The sequence below is a fragment of the Vombatus ursinus genome, unplaced genomic scaffold (genome assembly GCF_900497805.2).
Source record: "Vombatus ursinus unplaced genomic scaffold, bare-nosed wombat genome assembly UNPS02014935.1, whole genome shotgun sequence".
NCBI classification, from domain to species: Eukaryota; Metazoa; Chordata; class Mammalia; order Diprotodontia; family Vombatidae; genus Vombatus; species Vombatus ursinus.
This window is the reverse complement of record NW_020954713.1, coordinates 6,979,403-7,003,554: the sequence shown is the minus strand read 5'-3', so window position 1 is coordinate 7,003,554 and position 24,152 is coordinate 6,979,403. Positions and strand designations below refer to the sequence as shown.

Below are 24,152 nucleotides of genomic sequence, written 5' to 3'. Positions count from 1 at the left end.
TAAGGTCAAAGATGTAAAGAAGGAAGAGACCTTAGAGGTGAACCATTTCACCTCACTTTTTACAGGTGAGGAAACTGAGGCACAGAGGAGTGAAGTGTTTTACCTAAATTCAAGCAGGTAGTAAGTGGCAGACCTGGGATTCAAACCTAGGTCCTCTGACTCTGAAACTCTTTCCACTATACCAGGGCATCTTTCAGTACTAATGATGGCTAGCATTTTAAGGTTTGCAAAGCCCAATAGATAGCTAAGCAGACTCCTCAGTCTCGGCTTTCTGAGGCAGTAAAGTGGCAAAGTGGTCCTGGAGTCAGGAAAATTTGAGCTCAGATCAGCCTCAGACTAGCTGTGTGACCCTGGCCAAGTTGCTTAACCTCTGCCTCAGTTTCCCCATCTGTGAAACGGGAATAATCATAGCATCTACCTCACAGGATTGTCGTGAGGATAAAATAAAATAAAATGTGTAAAGTGCCTTGCATATAGTAGGTGCTTAATAAATGCTTGTTTCCTTCCTTCCTAACTCCAAGACCAGCCCTCATCTAGCTGCCTCTGAAATACAAATCTGACCATATTCATATCTCTCCTGCTCAAGAAGTTTCAGTGGTTCCTCATCTCCCTCCTCTGTTTAGCATTTAAAGCCCTTCTCAATCTGTTTCTATGTATCCTTTAGATCATAAGCACCTCGAGGGCAGGGACTGTCTTTTTATTAATTGTATCCCTAGTGCTTGGCACAGTACCTGGCACACAGTAAGTGATTAATAAATGTTTATTGGATTGCATTCCAGGATGATTACATGTTATTCTCCCTTACATACTTGAAGCCCTTCAGAACCTGCCCCCCTTTCCAGTGTTTTTTGTTCTGTTTTGTTTTGTTTGAGGCAATGGGGGTTAAATGACTTGCTCAGAGTCACACAGCTAATAAGTGTCCAAGGCTGGATTTGAACTCAGGTCCTCCTGACTCCAGGGACAAGCTCTATTCACTGTGCCACCTAGCTGTCCTCCCAGTTTTCTTACATCTTACTTATTTGTTGTTCAGTTGTTTCGGTTGTGTCCAACACTTCATGACCCCATTTGGGGTTTTCTTGGCAAAGATAGTGGAATGGTTTGCCATTTCCTTCTTCAGATCATTTTACAAATGAGGAAACTGAGGCAAACAGGGTTAAGTGATTTGCCCAAGGTCACACAACTAGAAAGTATCTGAGGTCAGATTTGAACTCAGGGTCTTTCTGACTCCAGGTCCAGGGCTCTATGCGCCTAGCTGCCCCTTACTTGCTTATGCCCCCAACTAACTTTTCAAGCTAGTGACACTGGCTTCCTGGCTATTCCACAAGCAAGACCCTCCATCTCTCAGCTCTAGGGCATTTTCTCTGGCTGTCCCTCTGCCTAGAATGCTTCTCCTCCTCATCTCCACCTCCTAGTGTTCCTGGCTTTCATTAAATCCCAATTAAAATCTCACCATCAACAGGAAACCTTTCCCAATCCCCTTTAACACCAGTGCCTTCCCTCTGAGGTAAAGTGCTTCCTCCTCTAAGAGGCCTCCCAAGTGTCAGAGATTCACCCAAATCACTGTGCATATGTGTATGTATGTATGTGTGTGTGTCTATATATACATATATATATATATGTACTTATCTATGAACATGTTATATCCCCCTGGTAAATTATAAGCACTTTGAGGAGGCTAATAATAACAATAGATAATTTAAATATATTCAATCATGTAATATAGAAATATAAAATTAAAATAAACATAATAGTAACACCTAATAATAATAACTCACTTTTATATTTGCATCCCAAACTTAGAGCTGCAAGGGATCTGAGAGGTTTTCTAGTCCAGCCCCCTCATTTTACAGATGAGGAAACAGAGGCTCAGAAGAGGAAAGGGACCCATTCAAAGTCACACAGCTAGTAAATAGCAGATCAAGGATTTGAACCCAGGTCCTTGGACTCCAAATCTAGCATTATTTTCACTGCAAGGGAAATGCGTCTTGGAGAGATTGTGGAGCACGCTCAGCCTCAGCTTCTTCATCTGGAAGTGTGCACACATTTGATAACTGGCTTTGGTTGGCCAGCCATATGGATGGGAGGAGCCTTGTTCAGTTGACTGTGTAGCTGGAATCATTGGCATCTTCCAAAGGCCTGAGTCAGCTCTAACCATTTTGGCTTCATTCGGGGATTCCTTCCCCAAGAGCTTCTGGGGAAAGACTATGCAGTAAGGGGAAAGGCCCCTGGGCTTTCTTGCCCTGTGGGCCCTATGGTCCCTGAGAAATGCGCTTCAGTCTTTGGCCTTTCCCTTCTTTTCCTGTTCTAGGAGAAGGGAGTATAGTCTCTGACCCTGGAAGTTTCAACAGTCAGGAGACAGAACCACAGGAATCTGGGAGTTGGAATCCAGGCTGAGCTCTGAAGCCAATGAAGCATCATTGCTCAGAGAAGCAATCTTCAGGAATAACCTTCAGGACTCTAGCCTCCAGTAGAAAGACTCAGACCACAGTCATGACATGCCTGAATTTGGTGGAACCAATGCTGGGTAGGAAGTGAGCTAAATTTTGAGTCTACACTTCCCCAGAGACCAAGATGCTGCTAGGGGATGGCAGACTGTAGAGGTTTGGGGTAAAATGCTTGTATGTTCTTTCTATACATCTGAAGTAAATATCCCTTTATAAAAACTAATTGATGTCAAATGGTTAAATGGAAATGTGGCACTAGTAACTGGCCCTAACAATGGGGGGAACACTGGTGGGGCCTCAAGCCAATGGTGTTGGAGAAGAAGGTCCTCTGTAGAACCCTGAGGGTTGATGTGAAAGGCCTTGCTCTGAGATAGCGAGCAGAGCATACTTGTTACACATGAAAATGGAGGAAACTACTTTGATTGTTGTTGAGTAGGCCTGAACTCGAGCCAAGCTGAAATCCATGAGATGGGTGAGGTTTAGACACAACCAAGATCAACCCTGCATCACTCTCATAACAGGGTAACGCAGGCCCAGTTAACAATTTGACAGCTGCTCCTGCGATGAGTAATTTGTTGGCCAAGATGCCTCACTGGAGTTGACTCTGCAAAGTTATTTTTAAATGTATCGTAGCATGGACGCCTGAAAGCTGCTGGTGGCATTTCAGAACAATGATAACATAGGAATATGCGGCATTGCAGTGTCAGGTGCCCCAGGGATTTCAGCAGGGCAGCACCTTCCCACTACAGGTTTGGGGAAAGGGCTGAGGGCTTGCTGAATACTCCTAATAGCACATCATACTATCAACAGGCCTTATAGCAAATCCCGTCCCAGATACTTACTAGCTGTGTGACCCTGGGCAAGTCTCAGCCTCAAGTTTCCTCATCTGTAAGATGGAGATGATAATAATAGCACCCATTTCACAGGCTGTGAGGACCAAATGAGAAAATATGGAAAGGATTATGTAAATGTTTGTTATTTTTATTATTAAAGTCACAGAACCTGGGTTCAAATACCAGCTCTGCCCACTTATCACCTGTGTGACGTTGGACAAGGACCAGTCATGGCAGCTTACTCTCTGTTTCTAGCACAGGTCACCCCACCTCACATCTCCATGCTTTTACAATGGCTATCTCCCATACCTGCAATGCTCTCCCTCCTAGTTTCCTTCAAGATGGCTCAAATTATACATTCTATTGAAACCTTTCCTAATTCCTTCAGATGGCAGTGCCCACCCTCTCTCCCAAAACTACCTTGTATTCATTTTGCCTACATACTCTTATATGTCAATGTTGTCCATTAGAATGTAAGCTTCTTGAGGGCAAGGTCTGTTTTACTTCTGTCTTAGTTTCCCAAGTGCTTAGCCCAATGCCTGGTACATATTTGAAACTTAACAATTGCTTGTTGATTGACTGATTAAAATAACTTTACACTCTAGGCCTCAATCTCTGCATTTATAAAATGAGGGGGTTAGATGGTCCCAAAGGTCCCTTCCACCTGTAAATGTATGATCCTAAATTAGAGCGGCCTTAAGCTTTGTTTCCAGGCTTAAGTTTATATTCCCTGGGAACCAATCTCCCCTGGCTCCCACTCTCTTCCCCTTCTGAGACAGGAACATACCACTTCTCTCTCCTCCCTTCGTCCCCCCCAAGATCCAGTCTTGATACTTCACCTTAAAGATGACTCTAAGACCATCTCAGAACAGGTAAATCATGTACTTGTGCTGAGATGGACTTACTGGAACCCATGCCTACTACTAGAATTGTCCATGAACACCTGTTTAAGATGGTGGGTTGTGTGACATGCATTACTTCTGAGGAAGAACTCATACTCTGTTCATTAGTAACCACAGAATTGTTGTATGCACCCATTGGGCTTTCCAGAACCCAAGAGGAGAAGATCCCAACTCTACTCATTGGCCTAGGGATCTTAATACGTGCTGCTCATAGGCCTAATAGAGTAGCCACAAAAGTATAAGGTTCAAGAGCATGGTTATTTGAAGACTGACCAATCATCACTGAACCTAATGATCTAGACTCTTTGATACTGCCTTCATGGAGGCTTCCTTCCCCAGTAAGACTCAAAGACAGTTGCTTAAGAAAGGGAAGTGAGTAGGGCAATGCCTTGACACACATTTGATAACATCCCAGAGTACCCCAGGAGTGCAGGAAGCTGGGGCCCAAGGTTAACCAATCTATGAGAAATTATAAAGCTCCAGGCGTTGGGTTCAGAATTAGGGATATAGGGACAGAAGTGGAACAAGCCCTGATCTCAGGGAGCTTACATTCTAATGGGGAGCTACCCCTTCAGGACTGCTGGAATGGAGCACATAACTGTGATTTCTACCTGGTCCTATATATCCTTCAATAAATATTTCTAGGATTTAAGTTGTTAATCCTTATTCTCATGTGACAGCTAGGTGGTACAGGAAATTGAGCACTAGACCTGGAGTCAGGAAGCCCTGAGTTCAAAACTGGCCTCAGTTACATACTACCTGTGTGTCTCTGGAAAAGTCACTTAACTTCTGTCTGCCTCAGTTTCCCCATATGTAAAATGGGGGAAATAACAGCACCTATCTCCTAGGGTTGTTGCAAGGATAAAATGAGATAATATTTGTAAATCATTTTGCACGCCTTAAAGCACTATGTAAATGTTAGCTATAATTATTATGTAGCTATTTCCAGCACCATATAATTCAAACCCAAGCACTGATTGGCTGTTCTGTCAGGCTAATAAAGGAATGAAGAAGTAGTTTTTTTTTTTTTATTTTCCCTTCTTCTATCACTCTCTTTTAAACCCTCTGAAATCTGGCCCATTCAACAGAAACTACTCTCTCCAAAATCACCACTGATCTCTTAATGGCCAAATCTTTTGGGTTGTTATTTTTTTTCCCCATCCTTATTCTTCCAGAAATCTCTGCAGTCTTTGACAAGTTGATCACCCCATTCTCCTGGATAATCTCTCATCTCCAGGTGTTCCTGGCAATGATAGTCCTCTGGTTCTCTCCTACATGCCTGGCCTCTCCTTTTCATTCTCCTTCGCTGGTTCTTCATCTATGTCATGACCACTAATAGTGGACACCCATCTCCCAAAACTGTTCCTGGTCATTTTTCTCTTCCTCTCTATCCTATGCCACTTGGTGATCTCATCATTTCCCATGGGTTCAATTATCATCTCTATGGAAACTATCCCTAGATATTTACCTCCTTCCCCGGGCTATCTCTTGAGCTATGGTCCCATATTACCAATTTTAAATATCATCTGGATGTCCCAGGGAAACTCATATATATCATGTCTAAAACACAAATCAGTGTCTTTTTCTCCCCCAAACCCCACTCTTTAGAACTTCCCTGTTACTAGGAGGGGCAGTTACCCACTTCAAGGTCAGCTTCAATTCCTCACTCTCACTAACCCTACATATACAATTTGTTGTTAAATCTCATTGTTTCTACCTGCACGCTAACTGTTTCAACTGTGTCCTCTCCCTCACACAGCCACTACCCTAATTAAGGTCTTCATTACTTCTAGCTTTGACTATTTAAATGGCCTTCTAATGGGTCTACTTGCCTTAAGTCTCTCCCCATTTCAACCCATCCTCCACTCAACTGCCAATACAGGTGTGACCATGTCACTCCCCTAGTCAATAAACTCCAATGACTCCCTGTTAGCTCCAGAATAAAACATAAAATCTCCTCTAGTATTTGAAGCTCTCCATAACATGGCTCCTTCCTATTTCTCTACACTTCTTACACCTTACTCCCCTGCATGAACTCCACAATGCAGCTATGCTGGCCTAATTACTGTTCACACATAGGACACTCCATCTCCCATTTCTGCCTTTCCATTGGCTGTTCCTCATGTTTGGAGCTCCCTCCTCACCTTTACATATCCCTGGCTTCCTTCAAGACTCAGTTAATAAATCCCACCTTCCACCAGAGGCTATTTCCTGACTCTCCAACAACCCTTTTCAGATTAACTTCCATTCGCACTGTTTATACAGGGCAGCTAGGAGGTACAATGAGTAGAGTGTAGGGCTTGGAGTCAGAAAGACTCATCTTCCTGAGTTCAAGTCAGGCCTCAGTCAGTTACTAGCTGTGTGACCCTGGTTGAGTCACTTAACCCTCTTTGCCTCAGTTTTCTCATCTGTAAAATGAGCTGGAGAAGGAAACAGCAAACCACTCCAGTATCTTTACCAAGAAAACCCCATGGACAGGATGGTTCACAGGGTCACAAAAAATTGCACACGACTGACTTGAACAACAGCTGAGCAACTACAGACACAACAATATGAAATGAAAAAATGCTTTTTCTCTCTGTTTAGTTTTATACTTTTAAATGATATTTCCCTCCGGCCTTCTGCTCTCACTTCACCTCACTCCCCTCTCCCTTCCAAGAGAATCAGTTAAAAAGCTCTTGAAAAGGATTCCCCCAAACGAGATCCTGTTACATTTCTGCTCCCGAAATAGTTTAACTTCTAATTTCAGATCAGTGGGGGTGTCCATCTCTTTAGCCTTCATATCCGTCAATGTTCACCGTTTCTCCCTATTATATTTCAGACTTCTTCCTTCCACTGAGAAAACCCACGAAGGACTTCTACATCCATACCTGACCCAAGACTTCACAAATTAACTCTTTCAGATAAGCCTGCCTCTAGACAATTAGGAGGTTGAGCAAGAATTAATCAATCTATAAGCATTTATTAAGCACCCACTGTGTTCCAGGCACTGAAGATAGCAAATACAAAGAATGAAATAATCCCCACTCACAAGGAGGTCTAAAGAGGAATGAATGAATGAATGAGGGAACCATTTAAGACCTATGAACAAAGTACTGTGCTAAGCACTAGGAATACAGATTGAAAAGGGGAAATAATAAGCACATATAGATAAGTGTAATGGGAGGGCTGGGCCCCTTATTGCCACAAATACATAGCATCTAACTATAACTAGAATAAATTGTAATTAAGTACGAGGGAGGGGGAAAGGGGAGGCAAGCATTTTGCAGGACTAGGAAAGGCTCCATGAAGAAGGTAGCACTTGGCCTATGTCTTGAAGGGAGAGGGATTTTTTAAGGTAGAGTGGAGGAAGGAGGGTATTCCCCACATGGAGGATGGTCAGTGCAAAGGATGAGAGATGGGAAATGATGGCAAATGTTCTGTAAAGAACAGAGCTGGAAATACTGTTTGTGGACAAGTTGTGCAAGACTCTAAAGGCTAAGCAAAGGAGACTGGTTGATTGATTGATTGACCCTAGAGGCAACAGGGAGCCACTGGAGCTTTTAGAGTAGGATAGTGGCATGGTCATATCTGCTCCTAAGGAAGATCACTTTGGCAACAATATGGAGAATGAACTAGGAAAAGACTTGGGGCAGGGGGACCAATTAGCAGGTGGTTGTAATCATCTAAGAGAGGTGATGAGAGCCTGAACTAAGGTGGTAGGTGCAGTAGAGGGAAGAGATAATTTGGAAAAGACAAATGATTAGATATGCGAGGCGAGGAAGAGTGAGGAGTCAGGCATAAGACCCAAGTGATGAGCCCTGCAGACTAGACGTATGGAGGTGCCAACAGAAAAATTGATGATATAAACACTGAAGTCAAATCCACCCCCCACTGAAAGCCAACAATACTGTTTTCAACTCATCCTCTGTGTATTACAACTAAAAATAATTAACTCTGGAAAAAGTGTTTTATAAAAAGAAAAGCTCCAATCTATATTCCTTTTTCCGCAGTATAAATCATAACCAAATACACACGTATACTTTAGGGTAGTGACAACATCTTGTAGTCTCTAAAACACAGAACACTTTGTGTCTCTGCACCTTAGCGTGGGCTATCTTCTGTGCTTGGAATGGAATCCCAACTTCATCTCCACCTCTTGGAAGCCCTGTAAGCTTTCGCTCAGACTCAGCTCAGGTGTTACAGCGTACCTGAAGCCCTGTCTGATCTACTCATCCCCATCCCTACCCCCAATTCCTGACCCGACACACACATAATTGCCAGGGTCTCCCCTGCCTCATATTCCCTTCATTATTTTCACTCGTTCCATGTTATATTCCCTCCCCTATTGAAGGCCCCTCCCCCAGTAGAACATAAGGTCTTTGAGGGCAAAGAATGATTTATATTATATGTTATATTCTCTCCCCTCACCCCCACATCCAGTAGAACACAAGGGAAGAAAATGATTTAGTTTTGAATCTGTATCCTACACCAGAGATGTCAAACATGCCAATGGTATGTGGCTCACAACACTCTTAAGTATAACTGAATCAGATTAAAACGTATTTCCTGATTTTAACATGTCAATGTATTAATAATAATAAAAAATAAATAGACAAATGTGGGTTTTTCTGTCAATATGAGGCCCACAGGGATATACATAGTAGCCCACTATTTCTATTTGAGGCAGTTAGGTGGTGCCATAGTGCACAGAGTGCTGGGCTCAGAGTCTGGAAGATTCATCTTCATGAGTTCAAATCTGGCCTCAGACACTTCTTAGCTGGGTGACCCTGGGAAAGTTGCTTCACCTTAACTACCTCAGTTTCCTCATCTGTAAAATGAGCAGGAGAAGGAAATGGCAAACCACTCCATTATTTCTGCCAAGACGACCCCAAATAGGGTCATAAAGAGTCAGTCATGATTGAACAACCGAACGCATTTCTATTTGAGTCTGACAGTCGTCCTTCACTACCAAAATAGTTGTCAACCAACTTTTGTTTGGGGTAGACTGGATTTTGCTATCTCACTTATTCAATATTTAGGATTTAAGCTGTTGGTGAATAGGGATCATGTCATTCATTGTCCTTGTATCCTCCCGCATGCCTAACACAGCACCTGACCCACAGTGGCTGTTTAAGAAATGTTTATTGATGTAATATGATTGCCTGACACAGTGCCATAGATTTAGCAAGTGTTTAAAGATACCTGTTGAATTAACATTGATTTAATTCACTCCATCCACAAGTGACTTGGACAAGTACCTTACCCAAAGTCACACAAGTAAGAAGTCCAGGATTTGAACCCATATCTTCAAACATAAAATCTGGAGCAGGAGTGGGGAAACTGTGGCCTCGAGGCCACATGTGGCCTTCTAGGTCCTTGGATGCAGCCTTTTGATTGAATCCAAGTCTTACAAAACAAATCCTTTTATTAAGGGGATTTGTTCTGTAAAGTTTGGATTCAGCTAGAGAGCCACATGTGGCCTCAAGGCCGCAGGTTCTCCACCCCTGAGCTAGAGCATGTCCTTTCCAAGAATGCATCTGTGCACATCAGGGAAACCCTTGGCCAGTGTTTGGACACCTGTTGATATTGCTTGTTTGAGATAACACCACCAATTTTAGATCAGAGACTTGGATTTTAGATTGGGAGGCAGGGCTGGGGTCAAAGAAAGAGCATGGTACTTAGAATCAGGAAAGATCTAAGTTTAAATCCCCTCCTCTGACTTTTCAAATCCAACAGGACCTCAAAATTACATTAAGAGTTGCTATTCACTTGACAAAAGAAAGAGCCACTTTACGAAAGTATACATCAAATAATTTTCCTTGGACAAGGACTGATCAAATTAAAACACAACTTTCTCAGAACTAGCCCATTTCATAAAATAAGTATACTGTGATCAGATCACCTATAGATCAGATCAGATCTCCAATCAATTTTGCTTTCTTGCAAGAAGACCCAAGCAATGGGACTGGGGTGGAAGGGGTGGGAGAAGAGAGGTTGGGGCATGTCAGTCATTGCTCTAAATTTCATCTCACTTTAACAGCCAAAGTAACAGGATGGCAAGATGTCACATTCATTAAATTATCTGCTAGTCTTTCTTCCTGGCCACCATGAACATGCCAAATCCATTTCCATAATCACTCCTAACTGCAAATAGATAATTAGCCACCAAATTCAGCTCAGTACCCCACTACAATCAACCTTTTGCTGACCGCTGAATGTGACCAAAAATGTTAAAAATTAGCATTTAACACGAAGATAACAGCTCTCTGTCGAGGCCTGCTGGTACTCACCATGTCCATTTTGCTCCTCGTAAAATCGATCCTGTTGCCCAACAACAATTAAGTAGAACAACAAAACTTATCATCCAAGTAAAACTTGTGTTTCCCAATACTCAAGGACTGCCTTTTGTTTTCAGGAACTGTATTTTTCCTTAAGGAAACCTGGCCTCGGGGAGTCCGGTTTTCTCTGAGGTTGAGACTGTTCTGCAGGCGCAGACTTAGCATGCTTTCCTGTGTTCTCTAAAATAGAGCCAGTGACTTCGTAGCAAAGGAACCAATCACCGTATGAAGGGGAAGGAAAAAAAAACCTGCGCTGCTTCCCAGGTGCAAGGATTGGCCCACTGACCCAAGTCAAAAGAACCCCTACATATTTATATTTAGCCTGGCACATGAGTCACATAGAAGAATATCAGAGCACATTTAATACCAGCTCATAGCTGTTTCTGAAGCTTTTCCAGAAGGCCAAACCTTATTAAATATCCTGTGGCTATTCTTTTTATCACTCACCAGAATGATTTTCTAAAATAAGCCTGTTGAGTATATTTTTTCCTCAACGCCTAACGAAATTCCTCCCCCCAAAACTCTCACTCCTTCTCCCCGCCCGATATCATAAGATCATAAGATTTTAAGTTCAAAGGAACCTTAGAGATCAGTACATACAACCCCCTCATTGTCTAGATGAGGAAAGAAGCCCACACTGTGGAGTTACAGTCTTTTTAAATCTGCAGTTTTCAAAATTCTAAGAAAGATAGGGGTTTGCTCTTAATGAAACATGGGTGAAAAAAAAAATTGGTATCTAAGTGATCACCGGAAAGTCACTTAAACCTAATAGTGTTCCAGGCAACTCCCTAACAATGCTAAGTTGAAGAAGAGGTGTTGATCTCCATTGGTGGAGGGGATTTCCACAGAGGGAGTCCCCTAAACCAGAGGTATCAAACACCCCACTTGGACATGCTGCCACGCAACACTCCCAGATTAAAATGTAATTGAGAATCATCTAACAAAATAAAGTAGAACACAGATAATGTTAAAATGTGGTTTTCTAAGTCAATATATGGCCTGCCCAGTTCAGTGCGCCTCCCTTTTTCTGAGTTTGATACCACTACCCTAAACCAACTAAATAAATGGGACAAAATCCACTCCCCCTCACTCTACCACCCCCCCCAAAATAACTTATTTTAATTTTCTTTTAAAACATGTGAACAAGGGACCCAATGATTTTGGAACTTCCTACTATGGTTCAGATTGGAAATACTGTTTCCAAAATGTTCAAAATTTTTATCTAGATATATAAGAATTCCTGGTCCTGAATGACTTTGTACCAGATTGTTTCATTTTTTCCTCTAATGTTAGTTTTGACAAAATACTTTTCCACATTGTTGGAATTTTGTCTCATTTTTTTCTCTCTCTAATGTCAGTTTTGACAAAATACTTTCCATGATGTTGGAATTTTTAAAAAATGTTAAATGATAAGGAGGGAATAAATATTTGGGACACTAATAACTAATGACAGAGTTGATAACTGATGATAAATGATTATTCTACTTTCACTGCCAAGGTATTTAGACCGAAAAGGCCTGAACAAAAAATAGCTGGGGGGGGGGGCAGCTAGGTGGCACAGCGAACAAAGCACTGGCCCTGGATTCAGGAGGACCCGAGTTCAAATCCAGCCTCAGACACATAACACTTGCTAGCTGTGTGACCCTGAGCAAGTCACTTAACCCCATTGCCTATCCCCCCCCCCAAAAAAAACAAATAAAAACAAAAAAGAAAAAATAGCTAACGGAGAACAGTTATCCAAGCTAAGTCACTGGGAGCACCAAACTGTCCCTGATGAGCTCATCACCTGGCCCAGGTAAACTGCCTCTTTGGGTACCAGTGATCTCTTAGTTGCCAAATCCAATGGCTTTTTCTCAATCCTCATCTTTCTTGACCTTTCTGTGAGTGTGATGCTGTTAATCATCCTCTCTTCCTTGATATTCTGTCCTCTCTAGGTTTTCAGGTCACCACTCTTGCCTGGTTATCCTCCTACCCACCTGACTCCTTCTCAGTCTCCTTTCAGGAATCTTCATCCAACTCAATCCTACAAACATGGGACGCGTCCTGGGCCCTGTTCTCTTCTCCACCTATTCTGTTTCACTTGGTAATCTCATCAGTTCCCATGGATTCAATTATCATTTTTATGCTGTTAATCATCATGTGCACTTATCCAGCCTTAGACTCTGTTCTGACCTCTAGTCTTACATCACTAACTGCCTATTGGACATCTCAAGTTGGATTTCCCACTGACATCTTCAACTTAGCACATCGAAAACTCAATTACCTTTCCTCAAAATCTTCTTTCTAATTTCCTTATTTCTATGGAGGGCATCACCACCTTCAGTCACCCAAGCTTGCAACCTATGCACTATACTTGAATCTTTGCTCTCCGCCCCACCCTCTCCCCCATACCCCATCAGTTGCTACGGCTCATCAATTCCATTTTTTTTTAACATCACTTGCATAATGTCCCCTTCTCTCCTCTAACCACTCTATTGTAGGTCCTCATCGCCTCCTGCCTGGACTCCTACAAAAACCTGCTGGTGGATCTGCCTGCCTCAGTCTCTCCCTACTCCACTCCATCCACTCAGCTATAAGGAGTGCAGGTCTCAGCCCTCAGACCTTCTATCCTTTAAACTCCAGTGGCTTCCTATTACCTACCCCCAGGATCGGGTAGAAACGCTGGCCCCTATTATTACCTTTCCAGGCTTCTCACACCTTACTCCATTCCTCTCTACAATCCAGTGACACTGGCCTCCTGGCTGTTCCTCACACTTGATACTTCATCTCCCAACTCCAAGCATTTCCTCTGGCTGTCCCCCATGCCTGTAATGCTCCCCTCCTCATCCCTGCCTCCTGGCTTCCTTGGATTCCTTCAAGTCCCAGCTAAAATCCCTCCTTCTATAAAAAGCCTTTCCCAATTCTCCTTAATACTAATGCCTTCTAAGAATAACTTGAATTTATTTTGTACATATTTTCTTTATTTATAGTTTTATTTTCATGGTATCTCCCCAAGGAAGATAGTAAACCCCTTGAAAGCAAAGACCATTTTGGGGGTTTGGGTTTTTTTTTTTTATTTGTTTGCTTTTCTTTGAATCCTTAGCACTTAGCACAGTGCCTGGCACACGGATGGTGCTTAATAAATGCTTGTTGAAAATGACTAATATGGAAATGCTTTACATGACTGCACACGTATAACACATCAGACTGCTTACTGTCTCGAGAAGGGGGGAGGGGAGGGAGAAAAATAGATTTTGAAACTCAAAATTTTTTTTAAAAAGTGTTAAAAATTGTTTTTACATGTAATTGGGGAAAAAATAAAATATAATTTTTAAAAATTAAAATAAATAAATGCTTATTGACTCGGCTTGATTAAAAGAACTAGCAGTTTTGATGCCCAAGCCACGGTGACTTTTGAAAGATTGTGGAAAGTGAAGTAAATTCTACAAGACAGGTGAAGGGCAACTGTCCTGATTTTTCAAAATGGAGAAGAGGGATGAGCCTTGTTCTGCTCGGTCCCAGAAAGTGGAAGTAGGACCGATGGGTAGGTCATGCACAGAAATAAATTTAGGTTAGATATCAGGAGAAAACACACACACAAAAACAAACAACAAAAAAAAACCCTCTCCCAAGGCAGCATGGACTCCCTGAGGTGGTAGCGAGCTTACCCTCCCTGGAAGTCTTTAAGCAAGGGTCTAGTCACCATTTGGGTGTGTGGTAGTCAGGATGCTTATTCAGGCATAGGTTGAGCTAAAGGCTGCAGACTAAGATTGCGATTCTAGGGAGAAATCAAGAACCACGGAAGATACAACAATACATTGAAAGTTGATGATTTCTTGTATAAATGTTTAAGTACCAAAATGGTCCAATGTGGAAAGATGCATTTATATAAAATGGCTCCAGATTTGCAAAGAGCTTTTTATGAGTTGTCTTGTGTGGTCTTCACAATCACCATGTGAAGGAGGTGCTGCTATTGTCTCATTTCACAGATGGAAGAACTGAGGCTTAAAGAGGTTAAATGAGTTGTTCAGGGTCACAGAGTGAGCAAATACATGGGGCAAGACTCAAACTCGGGTCTTTCTGACACCAAGTGGTCCAGCCTTTCTGGGATGTAGCCCCAATGAATCTGGTGAAAGCTGTCTGTGACTAGTAAGATTTCTGAAAAGAACCCAAAACATGGCACTGACTTCTAGGATGTGAAAATTCCAGAGAAGTGAGTTCACCCTTTCTTCCCCCACTTCCAACTAAACACACATATCACTTGAGTAATGAACCCTGAGCATCAGGGGTATCAAACTCAAGCAGAAAACAGATCCCTGCCAGTCCCATACTGACTTAGAATTCCACAAATTAACATTATCTATGTTGCACTGTCTTTACTTTGTCAAATGTTTCCCAGTTATATTTTAATATGGCTTCTTGATGGGTGGTCTGCAAGCTTGACACCTTATTACCCAACTCTCCATAAGCCCTTAGCAAGAAAGCCCAACTGAGTTACAGTTGTGATACTAGGGACAAGCATTTTAAAGGCTCATGGATATATTTTAAAATTAATAAAAACAAAAATGTAAATTCACAGGATCATAGATTTTTAGCTAGAAAGGGCCTAAAATATGACTTGGCCCAAACCAGGGGTGGGGAACCTGTCATTGTCCAAATAAGGAAACTGAGGGGGGCAGCTAGGTGGCACAGTGGATAGAGCACCAGCCCTGAAGTCAGGGGGACCTGAGTTCAAATATGGCCTCAGACCAAACACTTGACACTTACTAGCTGTGTGAACCTGGGCATGGGCAAGTCACTTAACCCCAATTGCCTAAAAAAAAAAAAAAAAGACAGAGAGAATTGTTAAAAAAGAAAAAAACAAATAAGGAAACTGAGGCCAAAGAAGTGTCATGTCCTAGTTGGTACAAGTAGTCAATAGCAGATACTGGATTCCAACCCAGCTCCTCTCTTTCTGAGCCTAGGGCTCTCTCTGCTGTTATTAACTTCTAGATATGTAATAATGGCCACAGACAAAAGTATATTTCTTTAACAGAATAATTTATTAATGCAAATGCAATAAAATATTTCTCCCATAGAGCTTTCCAGAAATAAGAATGCAAGCATAAACTTCGTGTGTGGCCCTCTGTGAACTTTTTTTTTTAACAGAAACATGCAACATTTAGGGAACAATGCAAACTACAAAAAGTCACAAAGAAATCTACAAATATATTTCAAAATTCTAATATCAAATAAGTGAAAGTGATTTGTGTACATTAGTGTGCCACCTACTGATTGATTTAAATACCTAAAAATAAATCAAGATTATTTCTATCAATTCAAACATAAAAACTTTAAAAAAATCCAATACTTGAAATGAGGTCAGAAAGACGCCACCAGAATGAGAATTGTGAATGCCAAGTTCCAATGCGGCCAGGCCCAGGAGAACCAGGACTCGAAGGCACAGACAGTTGGTTGTTCAATATCACAAAGTTCTACAATTGTACATAATTCTGACAAATAAATGTACAAAAGCCCATATAAAACAATTTCACTAACAAGGACTCTAGCTAGAGAAGCTTAGTATCCAAATATCCAAAGGGCAAAATATATGTTAGATTAATAAACACATTGTGCTTGATGCATTTGTTTAAAGATACTCATTAATTCCAAAATGTACAATCAAGTATAAAAAGTAAACAAAATGCAGTACTATAGAATGAAGACGACATATTTGAGAATATACTCAAGAATGTGAATGAAATTCATAATTGTATTAAAGAAAGAAACCTGCCTTTAGCCACTTCATGGTAAACTGTAGTACACCTGTACTTCATCTTACAGATTGTATACAAATGCATCTAACTCCATGTACATTCAAACAAACATCTGGGAAGAGGCCCATATCCACCCTCAGCCACATGTGGTTCTCCCACCCCACCACACAAGCTGACTCTCCTTTGGAAACGCTCTGAACATTTACTCTGAACGTGAAACTAGTGGAAAGGATGTACAGTCAGCAGTAATGCTTCACCCACTTCAGGCCACACCAGAAGTCCCTCATATTGAGAAATTCCAAAGAAGCTAAGTAATGAAACTCTGGGCCTTGAGATCATCATTGAGTTATGTAAACTTCAAGAAATTTTAAAGGATCAATGGTCTTTAGGTCATCGGACACGAGTGTACCCAGAATTGTAAGATTCAAATAAGCAGGGAAATGATCTCACTGGCAAAGCATGACTTAAGAAAAAGATCATTTCTTAGATTGGTATACCCAGTCTGGTTGTTCCACTGTACTTCCATTTCAATCTGAATTTTGCAAACTAGGGAAACATGTAAACAACGAACAAAGAAAACGAACCATTATCATTACAGGGTAGTAACTAATTTATTATCTTGGGTAACAAAACAGGAAGAAGTAGAGTTAAATACAATAATCTAGACTTTTCTAGAGGGCGTTAAAATCAGCTTGAATTAATTTGTAAATCACTAATAACAAGATTTGCTATTAGTTAATAACAGAAGGCACTTGAATTACTATTTGGGTGTTTCATGTCCATTGTTTTGGTGATGATGGCAACTTTTCTTTATTGACAAACTTACTTAAGGATACTGTACAAAGATGGATTAAAAATTAAATGAAGATTTTATACAAAGGCAATGTTTAATATATGAAATAGGATAAAGAAAGATGTTAATGTATTAAATTAATATATTAAAATTGTCGACATTTTACCAAAGAGTTGTTTGGATAATTAGAATTATTTTGCCAACAAGAAATAAACATGAATAAACATAGTAGAAAAACTGCTCTTAATGAGCACACACAAGCTGTGGGGGGGAGGGGGGAAGGAAGTCACAGAGCTGGAACCCAACTGCTTCATAACAGCACGTACTCCTAATTAAACTTCATATTAATTTAACACTGAAATGTCAACAATTGAAGTCTTCGATCATTTCTTATTTTAAAGCCACTAAAGCATGTTTCCCATTGTCAAATTCTTGGTGTCTGTTATTTACAATCAAAGGACATTTGTGATTAATTCACGACATCCATCCCATTTCCTCCGGTAGATTTTGTGCACATCACTTTCTGGAGTTTTCCCCCTGAAGTCACTAATCTTAAGTCGGCAGCATGAATACCACTTGTCTCAATGTGTGTGGTTCATTCGTGAAAAGATGGGGCGTGGGTTTGGCCACAGATGTGCTCTGAAGCTCCAAAGACAATTAGCTCCTGAGGTGCGTTTGCTACGACAATGTTGTTGCTAGGATAATTCCAAGGATCACAAGCAAAACAATTACACAAATAATTACGAACATCATTTTCTGTAAGATAAAGAAAAACCTCAGTTAATTTATCAAATTGTTTCAAAAATGGATTGCATCAACAGGAAATAAATTACAAGTCACTCCCTCTGACAACATCTGGCTAGAACAATGAGGAATATAGGCTCAGTACCAAGAACAACAGAAAAATAATGAAGTCAAAACAAGAAGAGCCATAAGGAAGGTATATTTAAGCAGACCTTTAAAAAGCTTTACTTCAGGAATATGGAAAGTTGTCCATTTGAGTACTATATCTTAGGATACCCTAATGCACACATTATAATGCAAAATGACCATTTATATTCATACTTTGTGTGTGTGTCTGACAAAAATCAACTTTTTCTAGGTTTTAATACTTAAAAACTGTTTGAAGTTGGTTTCTCCCATTTTTGTTTATGACCTCTATTTTATCTGGTACAACATCCTGTGAAGTCTATGCTGGTTTGCTTAATAAATGCTTTCTACTGAACATGATGAAACTGTCTGGAAAATGCTTCCACCTGGATAAATGATGACATTTTTTAATACCTTCAATGGGTTTCTATTTAATTCGGCTAATAAGATATTGCTGAATTTGATTGTAAATGTTCCCATTTGATCAAGTTTTCAGGTTAAAACGTTTTCCCTTTAAGTAAAGTGTGACAAGCATGGGACTAATGATTTCCTTTCTATGGAAATATGCCTTGTACAGTGAGTCCCATCCATCTCTGGCTAAAGGCCCCAGCACTTCCCAAAGGGTAGAGGGAAGGAGGACTCATGGGATCAAAAATCTATTACACTGCAGGATCTCCCCTTTCCTTTTAGAAAGCATAGACTCCATAGAACAGATGCTCCTTGAAAGTAGACCCTCTTCATCTTTCTCTCTCAGGGCCTTGCACAGACAAAGCACATAGAACGTTTTTGTTGAATTGTACTGAGAGATCAGCATTTGAACTAAGGGTACCAAACTTCCTAGTGTAGGGCCAAGGGAGAAAACAGCCACTTCCATCAATGGCCACACCCTCACTCCCAGGACCTGACATGTGGCCTGGCTGCTCACTCCTTAGGCCTTTTCTCTTCTTATTGACATTTCAAGTTGCTCACAAGTCCCTCAAATATACTTTTATCAACTGAGAATTTTTTCCAGTTGTTCCATCATTAAGATCCAGACCTACCCCGTTGCAAACCAATTTCTAATAAGATTTTACTAACTTCATCATAACTAAAAAAAAGAATGTGATGGAATACAAGGGAAATTTTACCCCATTCTTTCATTTTAGGGCAGTTTTTCTGTCATATATGCCATAAGCATTAGAATGGATTTTCATATGAGAGGTGAAATAAATTATCTCACTCATAGGGTTTGCTTCTGAAATGGGTAATTTTCCTTTCTTAAGATGTGCCCTTAGTCATGTATTCTAGTGGCAAAACTCTCCTCATTGTTTCAGCAACAGGCTGATGCAGTGCTATCAGCAGGTCCCATTTCTAGCTTTGCTGGAATTTGTAAGAATACTTTTAGCATGGTTATTATCCAGAATTTCTTGACAGTTGAGCAGTACAGTTACAGGGCATCATGACCAAAGCACAGGTTTAAAGTCCACAGGATCTGTATTTGAATCCTAGCTCTACCACTGGCTGACACTGGTGTCACCTCGGGTATGCCACTTTGTCTCTGGGGTCCCAGATGCTTCATTTATTCAATGAAAGTAGGTTAAGCAAGATGACCGCTAGTCTTCTCTCCCCTCCATAAATCCTATGATCCATGAAAACTCTGGGAGAAACAGTTCCACATTAATAAGGGAATCTTTGTGTTTTGATGTTTTTTTCCAATGAAGTCTTCCTAAAATATGGTATCACAAAAGAGTTCCTCAGTTTGTGGTCTATGCTGGCAGTTCTCAAAGTGTGGTTTAGGGACCCCTGTACTCACAGAACTCAGTCTGTGAGGTCAAAACTTCATCATAATGATGCTAAGATACTTTACTTTCTAGTGTAGTAAATACCAAGAGGTATAACTTACATAAACAAAAGCTCTTTGGGGGAGTGTCATCAGTAATTTTTAAGAATGTAAGGGGGTCCTGAGACAAAGATGATTGATAAGCACTGATCTATACCAATAAAATAGTTAATTGAATATTATTACATGTTCATGATCAAGGCGGCATTTCCTGACCAGTAGAGAATTAATCCCAAGAGCCACCCACATTGAGTAAAACGTCTACAGTTGGAAAGCATTTAGTGCAAAAGAGGTTTCTCAAGTTAAACCCTTAAACCTGGCCAGATGTTTCACTAGTTCAAGAAAACATGGATGAATCAGTATAATTCTAACAAAAATACTGTAAAAACACCAAGTACATACCTTTTCACATTTGTATGTGAGGAACAGAAGAAATCTGTCTTTTTACAAAATTATTTAGACTTAATATAAAGTGAAATGCAGATGTCTAGGTACAAAGATTAAAGCCAAGCATTACTCTTGGAGCCACAAGCAGGGGATGACAACAGGATTTTTGTAGGATGTATTCATAGTGCCTGAGTGCAGTTTATATATTCACAATTGTTTAGTGCAAGATGTATTTCGCCATGCCTGAATGCTATTGGATAGATTCACAAATCATTCAGAAGAACACTTCCTAGGCAGCCCTTGTCCTTCACCGAGAGCAGGGCTTTATCAACTTTTTCCACTCTCCACCCCTTTTCCCATTTGGCAGCCTTCTTTGGTATCGCATGGCCTGAGGGCATGTGAAGTGCAAAGTGAGCATGCTCTGTGTTCAGAACCAAGGCTGTGATGAAGTTGTGCCACGCAACACAGGCAAACACTGCCAGGAACAACTTGGATTCATTGCACGTTTGATTTTGAAGTAATTTTTGGTAGTTTCGTGTTCAGAAACCTTTTATGTTGCTAAATTTTTTTTTGCGGCCCTATGGGGTTACGACCCACAATTTAAGAAGTGCTTATATAGGGCACCTGCTATATGCAGAGGATGGTATGGGGTGTTGGAGAAGAGAAAAAAAGAGAAAGAAAATTGGTTTCTACCCCTAAACAACTGACAGTCTTGAAGGGGAAACAAAACATATACGCATAACACAGTGGAGCACTTAGAAATAATACAGCTGAAGGTCAAACTAGTGGGGTAAGTCCTTGTTCCCTAAGTCTCCATGGGAAGCAGACAGGACGAAGTCAATTGAGAAGGCAGGCTCACTGTACGAGGGGAGGGCTTCCCTGGGTTTTGAAGAATTTGAGAGCCATGCATTATTGGAGAGAAGGGAACGCAGGCAGTTAACAATGAAATACAGATTTAATAATGCAGAGAAGGTACAGATTTAAAAGAACCTAAACACAGTTCTCGGTAAAAATGTTACTATTATCATATGGAAATAGGTGATTCTGGGGCAAAACTCCAGAAGAGCCCCCTCTTTAAAAATAATAAAATTCCACGTAATAAAATGACTCTCATTAGCAAGTGAATTACTCAGATCAAACGCACTACTTTGGGGGCACAGATTTCAGTAAGACAGACAAAATGACTCTAAGGTGATAGCATTTGCACCATGCAATAGAAAGGAACAGGTGAGGGGGCAGCCACCAGCCAGGCTTTCATTACTTTTAAAGGGGAACTAAAATGGGATTATCACTACTGTGGCAAATTATGAAAGTTAAAAAGTAACAAAAACAAAGTTAGTCAATTAGTTACTTACTGCCGCAATGGCAGAGAGGCAAGCATGCTGCAGTTATCCACGCATCATCATTTGCCAACTGATAAACCAATAATTAGGGCAAGGAGGGCAGCCAGCACCAGCGAGACAGCAACAATTATCCACTTTTTCTGTCAAAGAAAAGTAAGCTGATTATATCACAATTAATTCTCAGCTTCAGGATTAAGACCCCTTCTGCATTGTAATGCAACCCAAAGGCCTAACATAACTCAATTCAAACTCTAGGTAATGACTCCTTTAACCTTTTGACCTAATTCTCAATTCAAAAAAAAAGTTATCATTAATTTGCTACAGTGAGACCATTAGGCATAGAAACTGCCCTGTAATTATGAATATTGCTAAATCCCTATTATCCTGAGATCCAGGCTATACATTTGATAGGTATATGAAAGTCTTTGAAACTTCATGGTAGCTTGACAATGACTCTGGGTTCTTAAAGGCTGTGCTAATAAAGTGGATGTCCAGGTAGGTAGGCTGAGCCCAATCTGGGAAGGCTCTGAGTGCAGGCCCAGAGCTGGCACTGAGGTAGGGTAGGTCCAAGCTGGGAAGTCAAGTGTGGACCCAGAGCTGACACTGTCTTCCTGCCCCCAAGAGCAGCTGGGCTAAGCTGCTAAGAGGTTTCTCACTAGATGGACCACAATTCAGTGATGAATTCTTCAACTAGAGTAATTCTCGGAGAATATCGACTAAGGTGCAGGGCAATGGTTCTCAAAGAGCATTGTATGCCACAAATGCTGTAGGATATTATGTTATTGTCGATAAAAGGAAATGCATAAATAATTGATGTGCTGATGATTTGCCCTGTATCTGCAGTATGATAAACAAAGCATCTACAAAATCCATAACTTGCCTATTACAAAGATGCACTATCCACAAAACACAGCAGACCTTACACCTATACAGAACTCAACAAAAAGCATCGCTCTTAGTGCAGGAAGCCTGCAGCTGCACAGGCTGGAGTCTCGTGCTTTCACACATCCACGGGGCTGGGATTCCTCCTGGCAGAGAAGACTAGACCTGAGACTCACGGGTGTAGACGTAAAGTGAGCCACATCAGTGAGGGGGCATCCACACTGATCAAACCCCACTGGCGGATTGCAATAACTAGTGATCTTCAGCTTTATGGGAACAACAATGTATTTACCCCTTTTAATCTGTCTCTAAAGTGCTAAAATTATAAAGCACATCTTTGTACGTTGGCTACACGCTTCAGTGCTACCTACCGAGTCACCATGTTGAGCCAATTACATCATACATGCTGACTGGTACAGCACGGGCCACACAAAACTCCACTGCCATTTCAGCAGCAACGTTGCAATATAAACAAGATGCCTGTGAATGCAACACCCAAGTTCTAGAACAGGAACAACAGGGAGGCTAAGACGCTAATGAACAAGCTGTCAAGAGCTCTAGGTTGGAAGGTCTATCTGTCTCGGCAGAGCCATGGAATCAATGCACAAGAACAGGCATCCCAGACCTGGCTCCTTTATACCCTGAGGATTAAGGATCCCAATGAACTTAATAAGGCTGTGTTTACCCAACCAATTACAAAATACAAATGCAGTCAATATGGTCTGTCTAGGCCATGCCAACAATTTAGGACTGTTCTCACTGTTAACTTGCTATCCCTACACCTAATTAAAAAACCCCTTAGATTCTCCTGCCCATAACCCAGGGCAGGAAGGGAAGATAAACCAGGGGAAAGTTGAAGGGCTTGGATGTTACTTTAAAAATCATTATAAAATCAATCATCAATTATGAGCATTTTCTTGCTTTTAATGTCTTTCGAGTACTACTGACTTCTCTGCTTAACTATCTGGTGACAATATCATTATTCCTGCCTGTTCTCACTCTGATACCCCCACTGAACTAACAGGAGAATTTACCACCAAGAAAGACATTTTCATTCAAAGCTATCTCCCCCACTTCTGGGCGCGGTCTGAAGGACAATGGTCTGACAGTATCCTCAGATAGTGCTCTGAGAACGACTCTCCTTAAGAAGACGTTTTATACGAGTCTGTCTGTTTTCAGCATCACTCTGGAGCAAGAAGTTAAACGGGGGAATAGGACAGCATCCCAGATATCCTTAGTCAGCTCTTCACTATTTAGTGCCAATAATTTCTTTAAAGTGTTTTGAATTCCCAAACACATCTACAATCCAACATGAATATAAACATGCATTCCAGAGCCAAATGTCACTTCTGCATTATTATAAAATGACTCAGATTATCAGTGCTACTGCATTCCTCTGTTACACAGAGACAATGTTACATAATGGGTGGCCACTTGTAAATTCAATGACAGTCAAGAAAAAATACTTTAGGCTGGTGGTACATTTGCCATATTGATCTTTTAAGCAAAAAAAAAAAAAATTCTGAAAGATCCCTTAATGCTTGTTAATAATAAAATAAATAGATTTCCAGAAATGTAGAAACTTCTTGGGTAAAATCTATGCTAACTGCCCAACTTCACTAAGGACAAATAATCCAAAAATCAAGGGAACAGCAAGCAAATAAAGTACATAACAAACTATTTATTAAATCAAAAAATTAATGAGAAAATATTTTAAAGGAAATATTTTATTCTGATCTAATACTGTATTACTTTGCATCAGTTCTTACAAAGACTGACACAATAAATGCAAAAAACTTTTTCTGCTTTAAAAAAAATAGTTGC

The 24,152-nt window shown here is 40.8% G+C and overlaps 1 protein-coding gene across 2 annotated transcripts in view; it reads right to left on the bottom strand.

Annotated features, from left to right (window-relative positions):
• Positions 1-16,826: 16,826 nt before the first annotated feature.
• Positions 16,827-24,152, bottom strand: part of STX2 (syntaxin 2) — a 45,517-nt gene continuing 38,191 nt past the window's right edge. Inside the window, exons 10-11 of one of the 2 annotated variants that reach the window (XM_027844208.1) lie at positions 21,459-21,586; positions 17,695-17,783 (exon numbers count right to left, since the gene is read on the bottom strand). In XM_027844208.1, the coding sequence (XP_027700009.1) occupies positions 21,506-21,586 (81 nt within the window). In that variant the 3' untranslated portion in view covers positions 17,695-17,783; positions 21,459-21,505. Of the gene's footprint in view, positions 17,784-21,458; positions 21,587-24,152 lie in introns of both variants that reach the window. The other variant, XM_027844210.1, reaches the window with a different exon arrangement.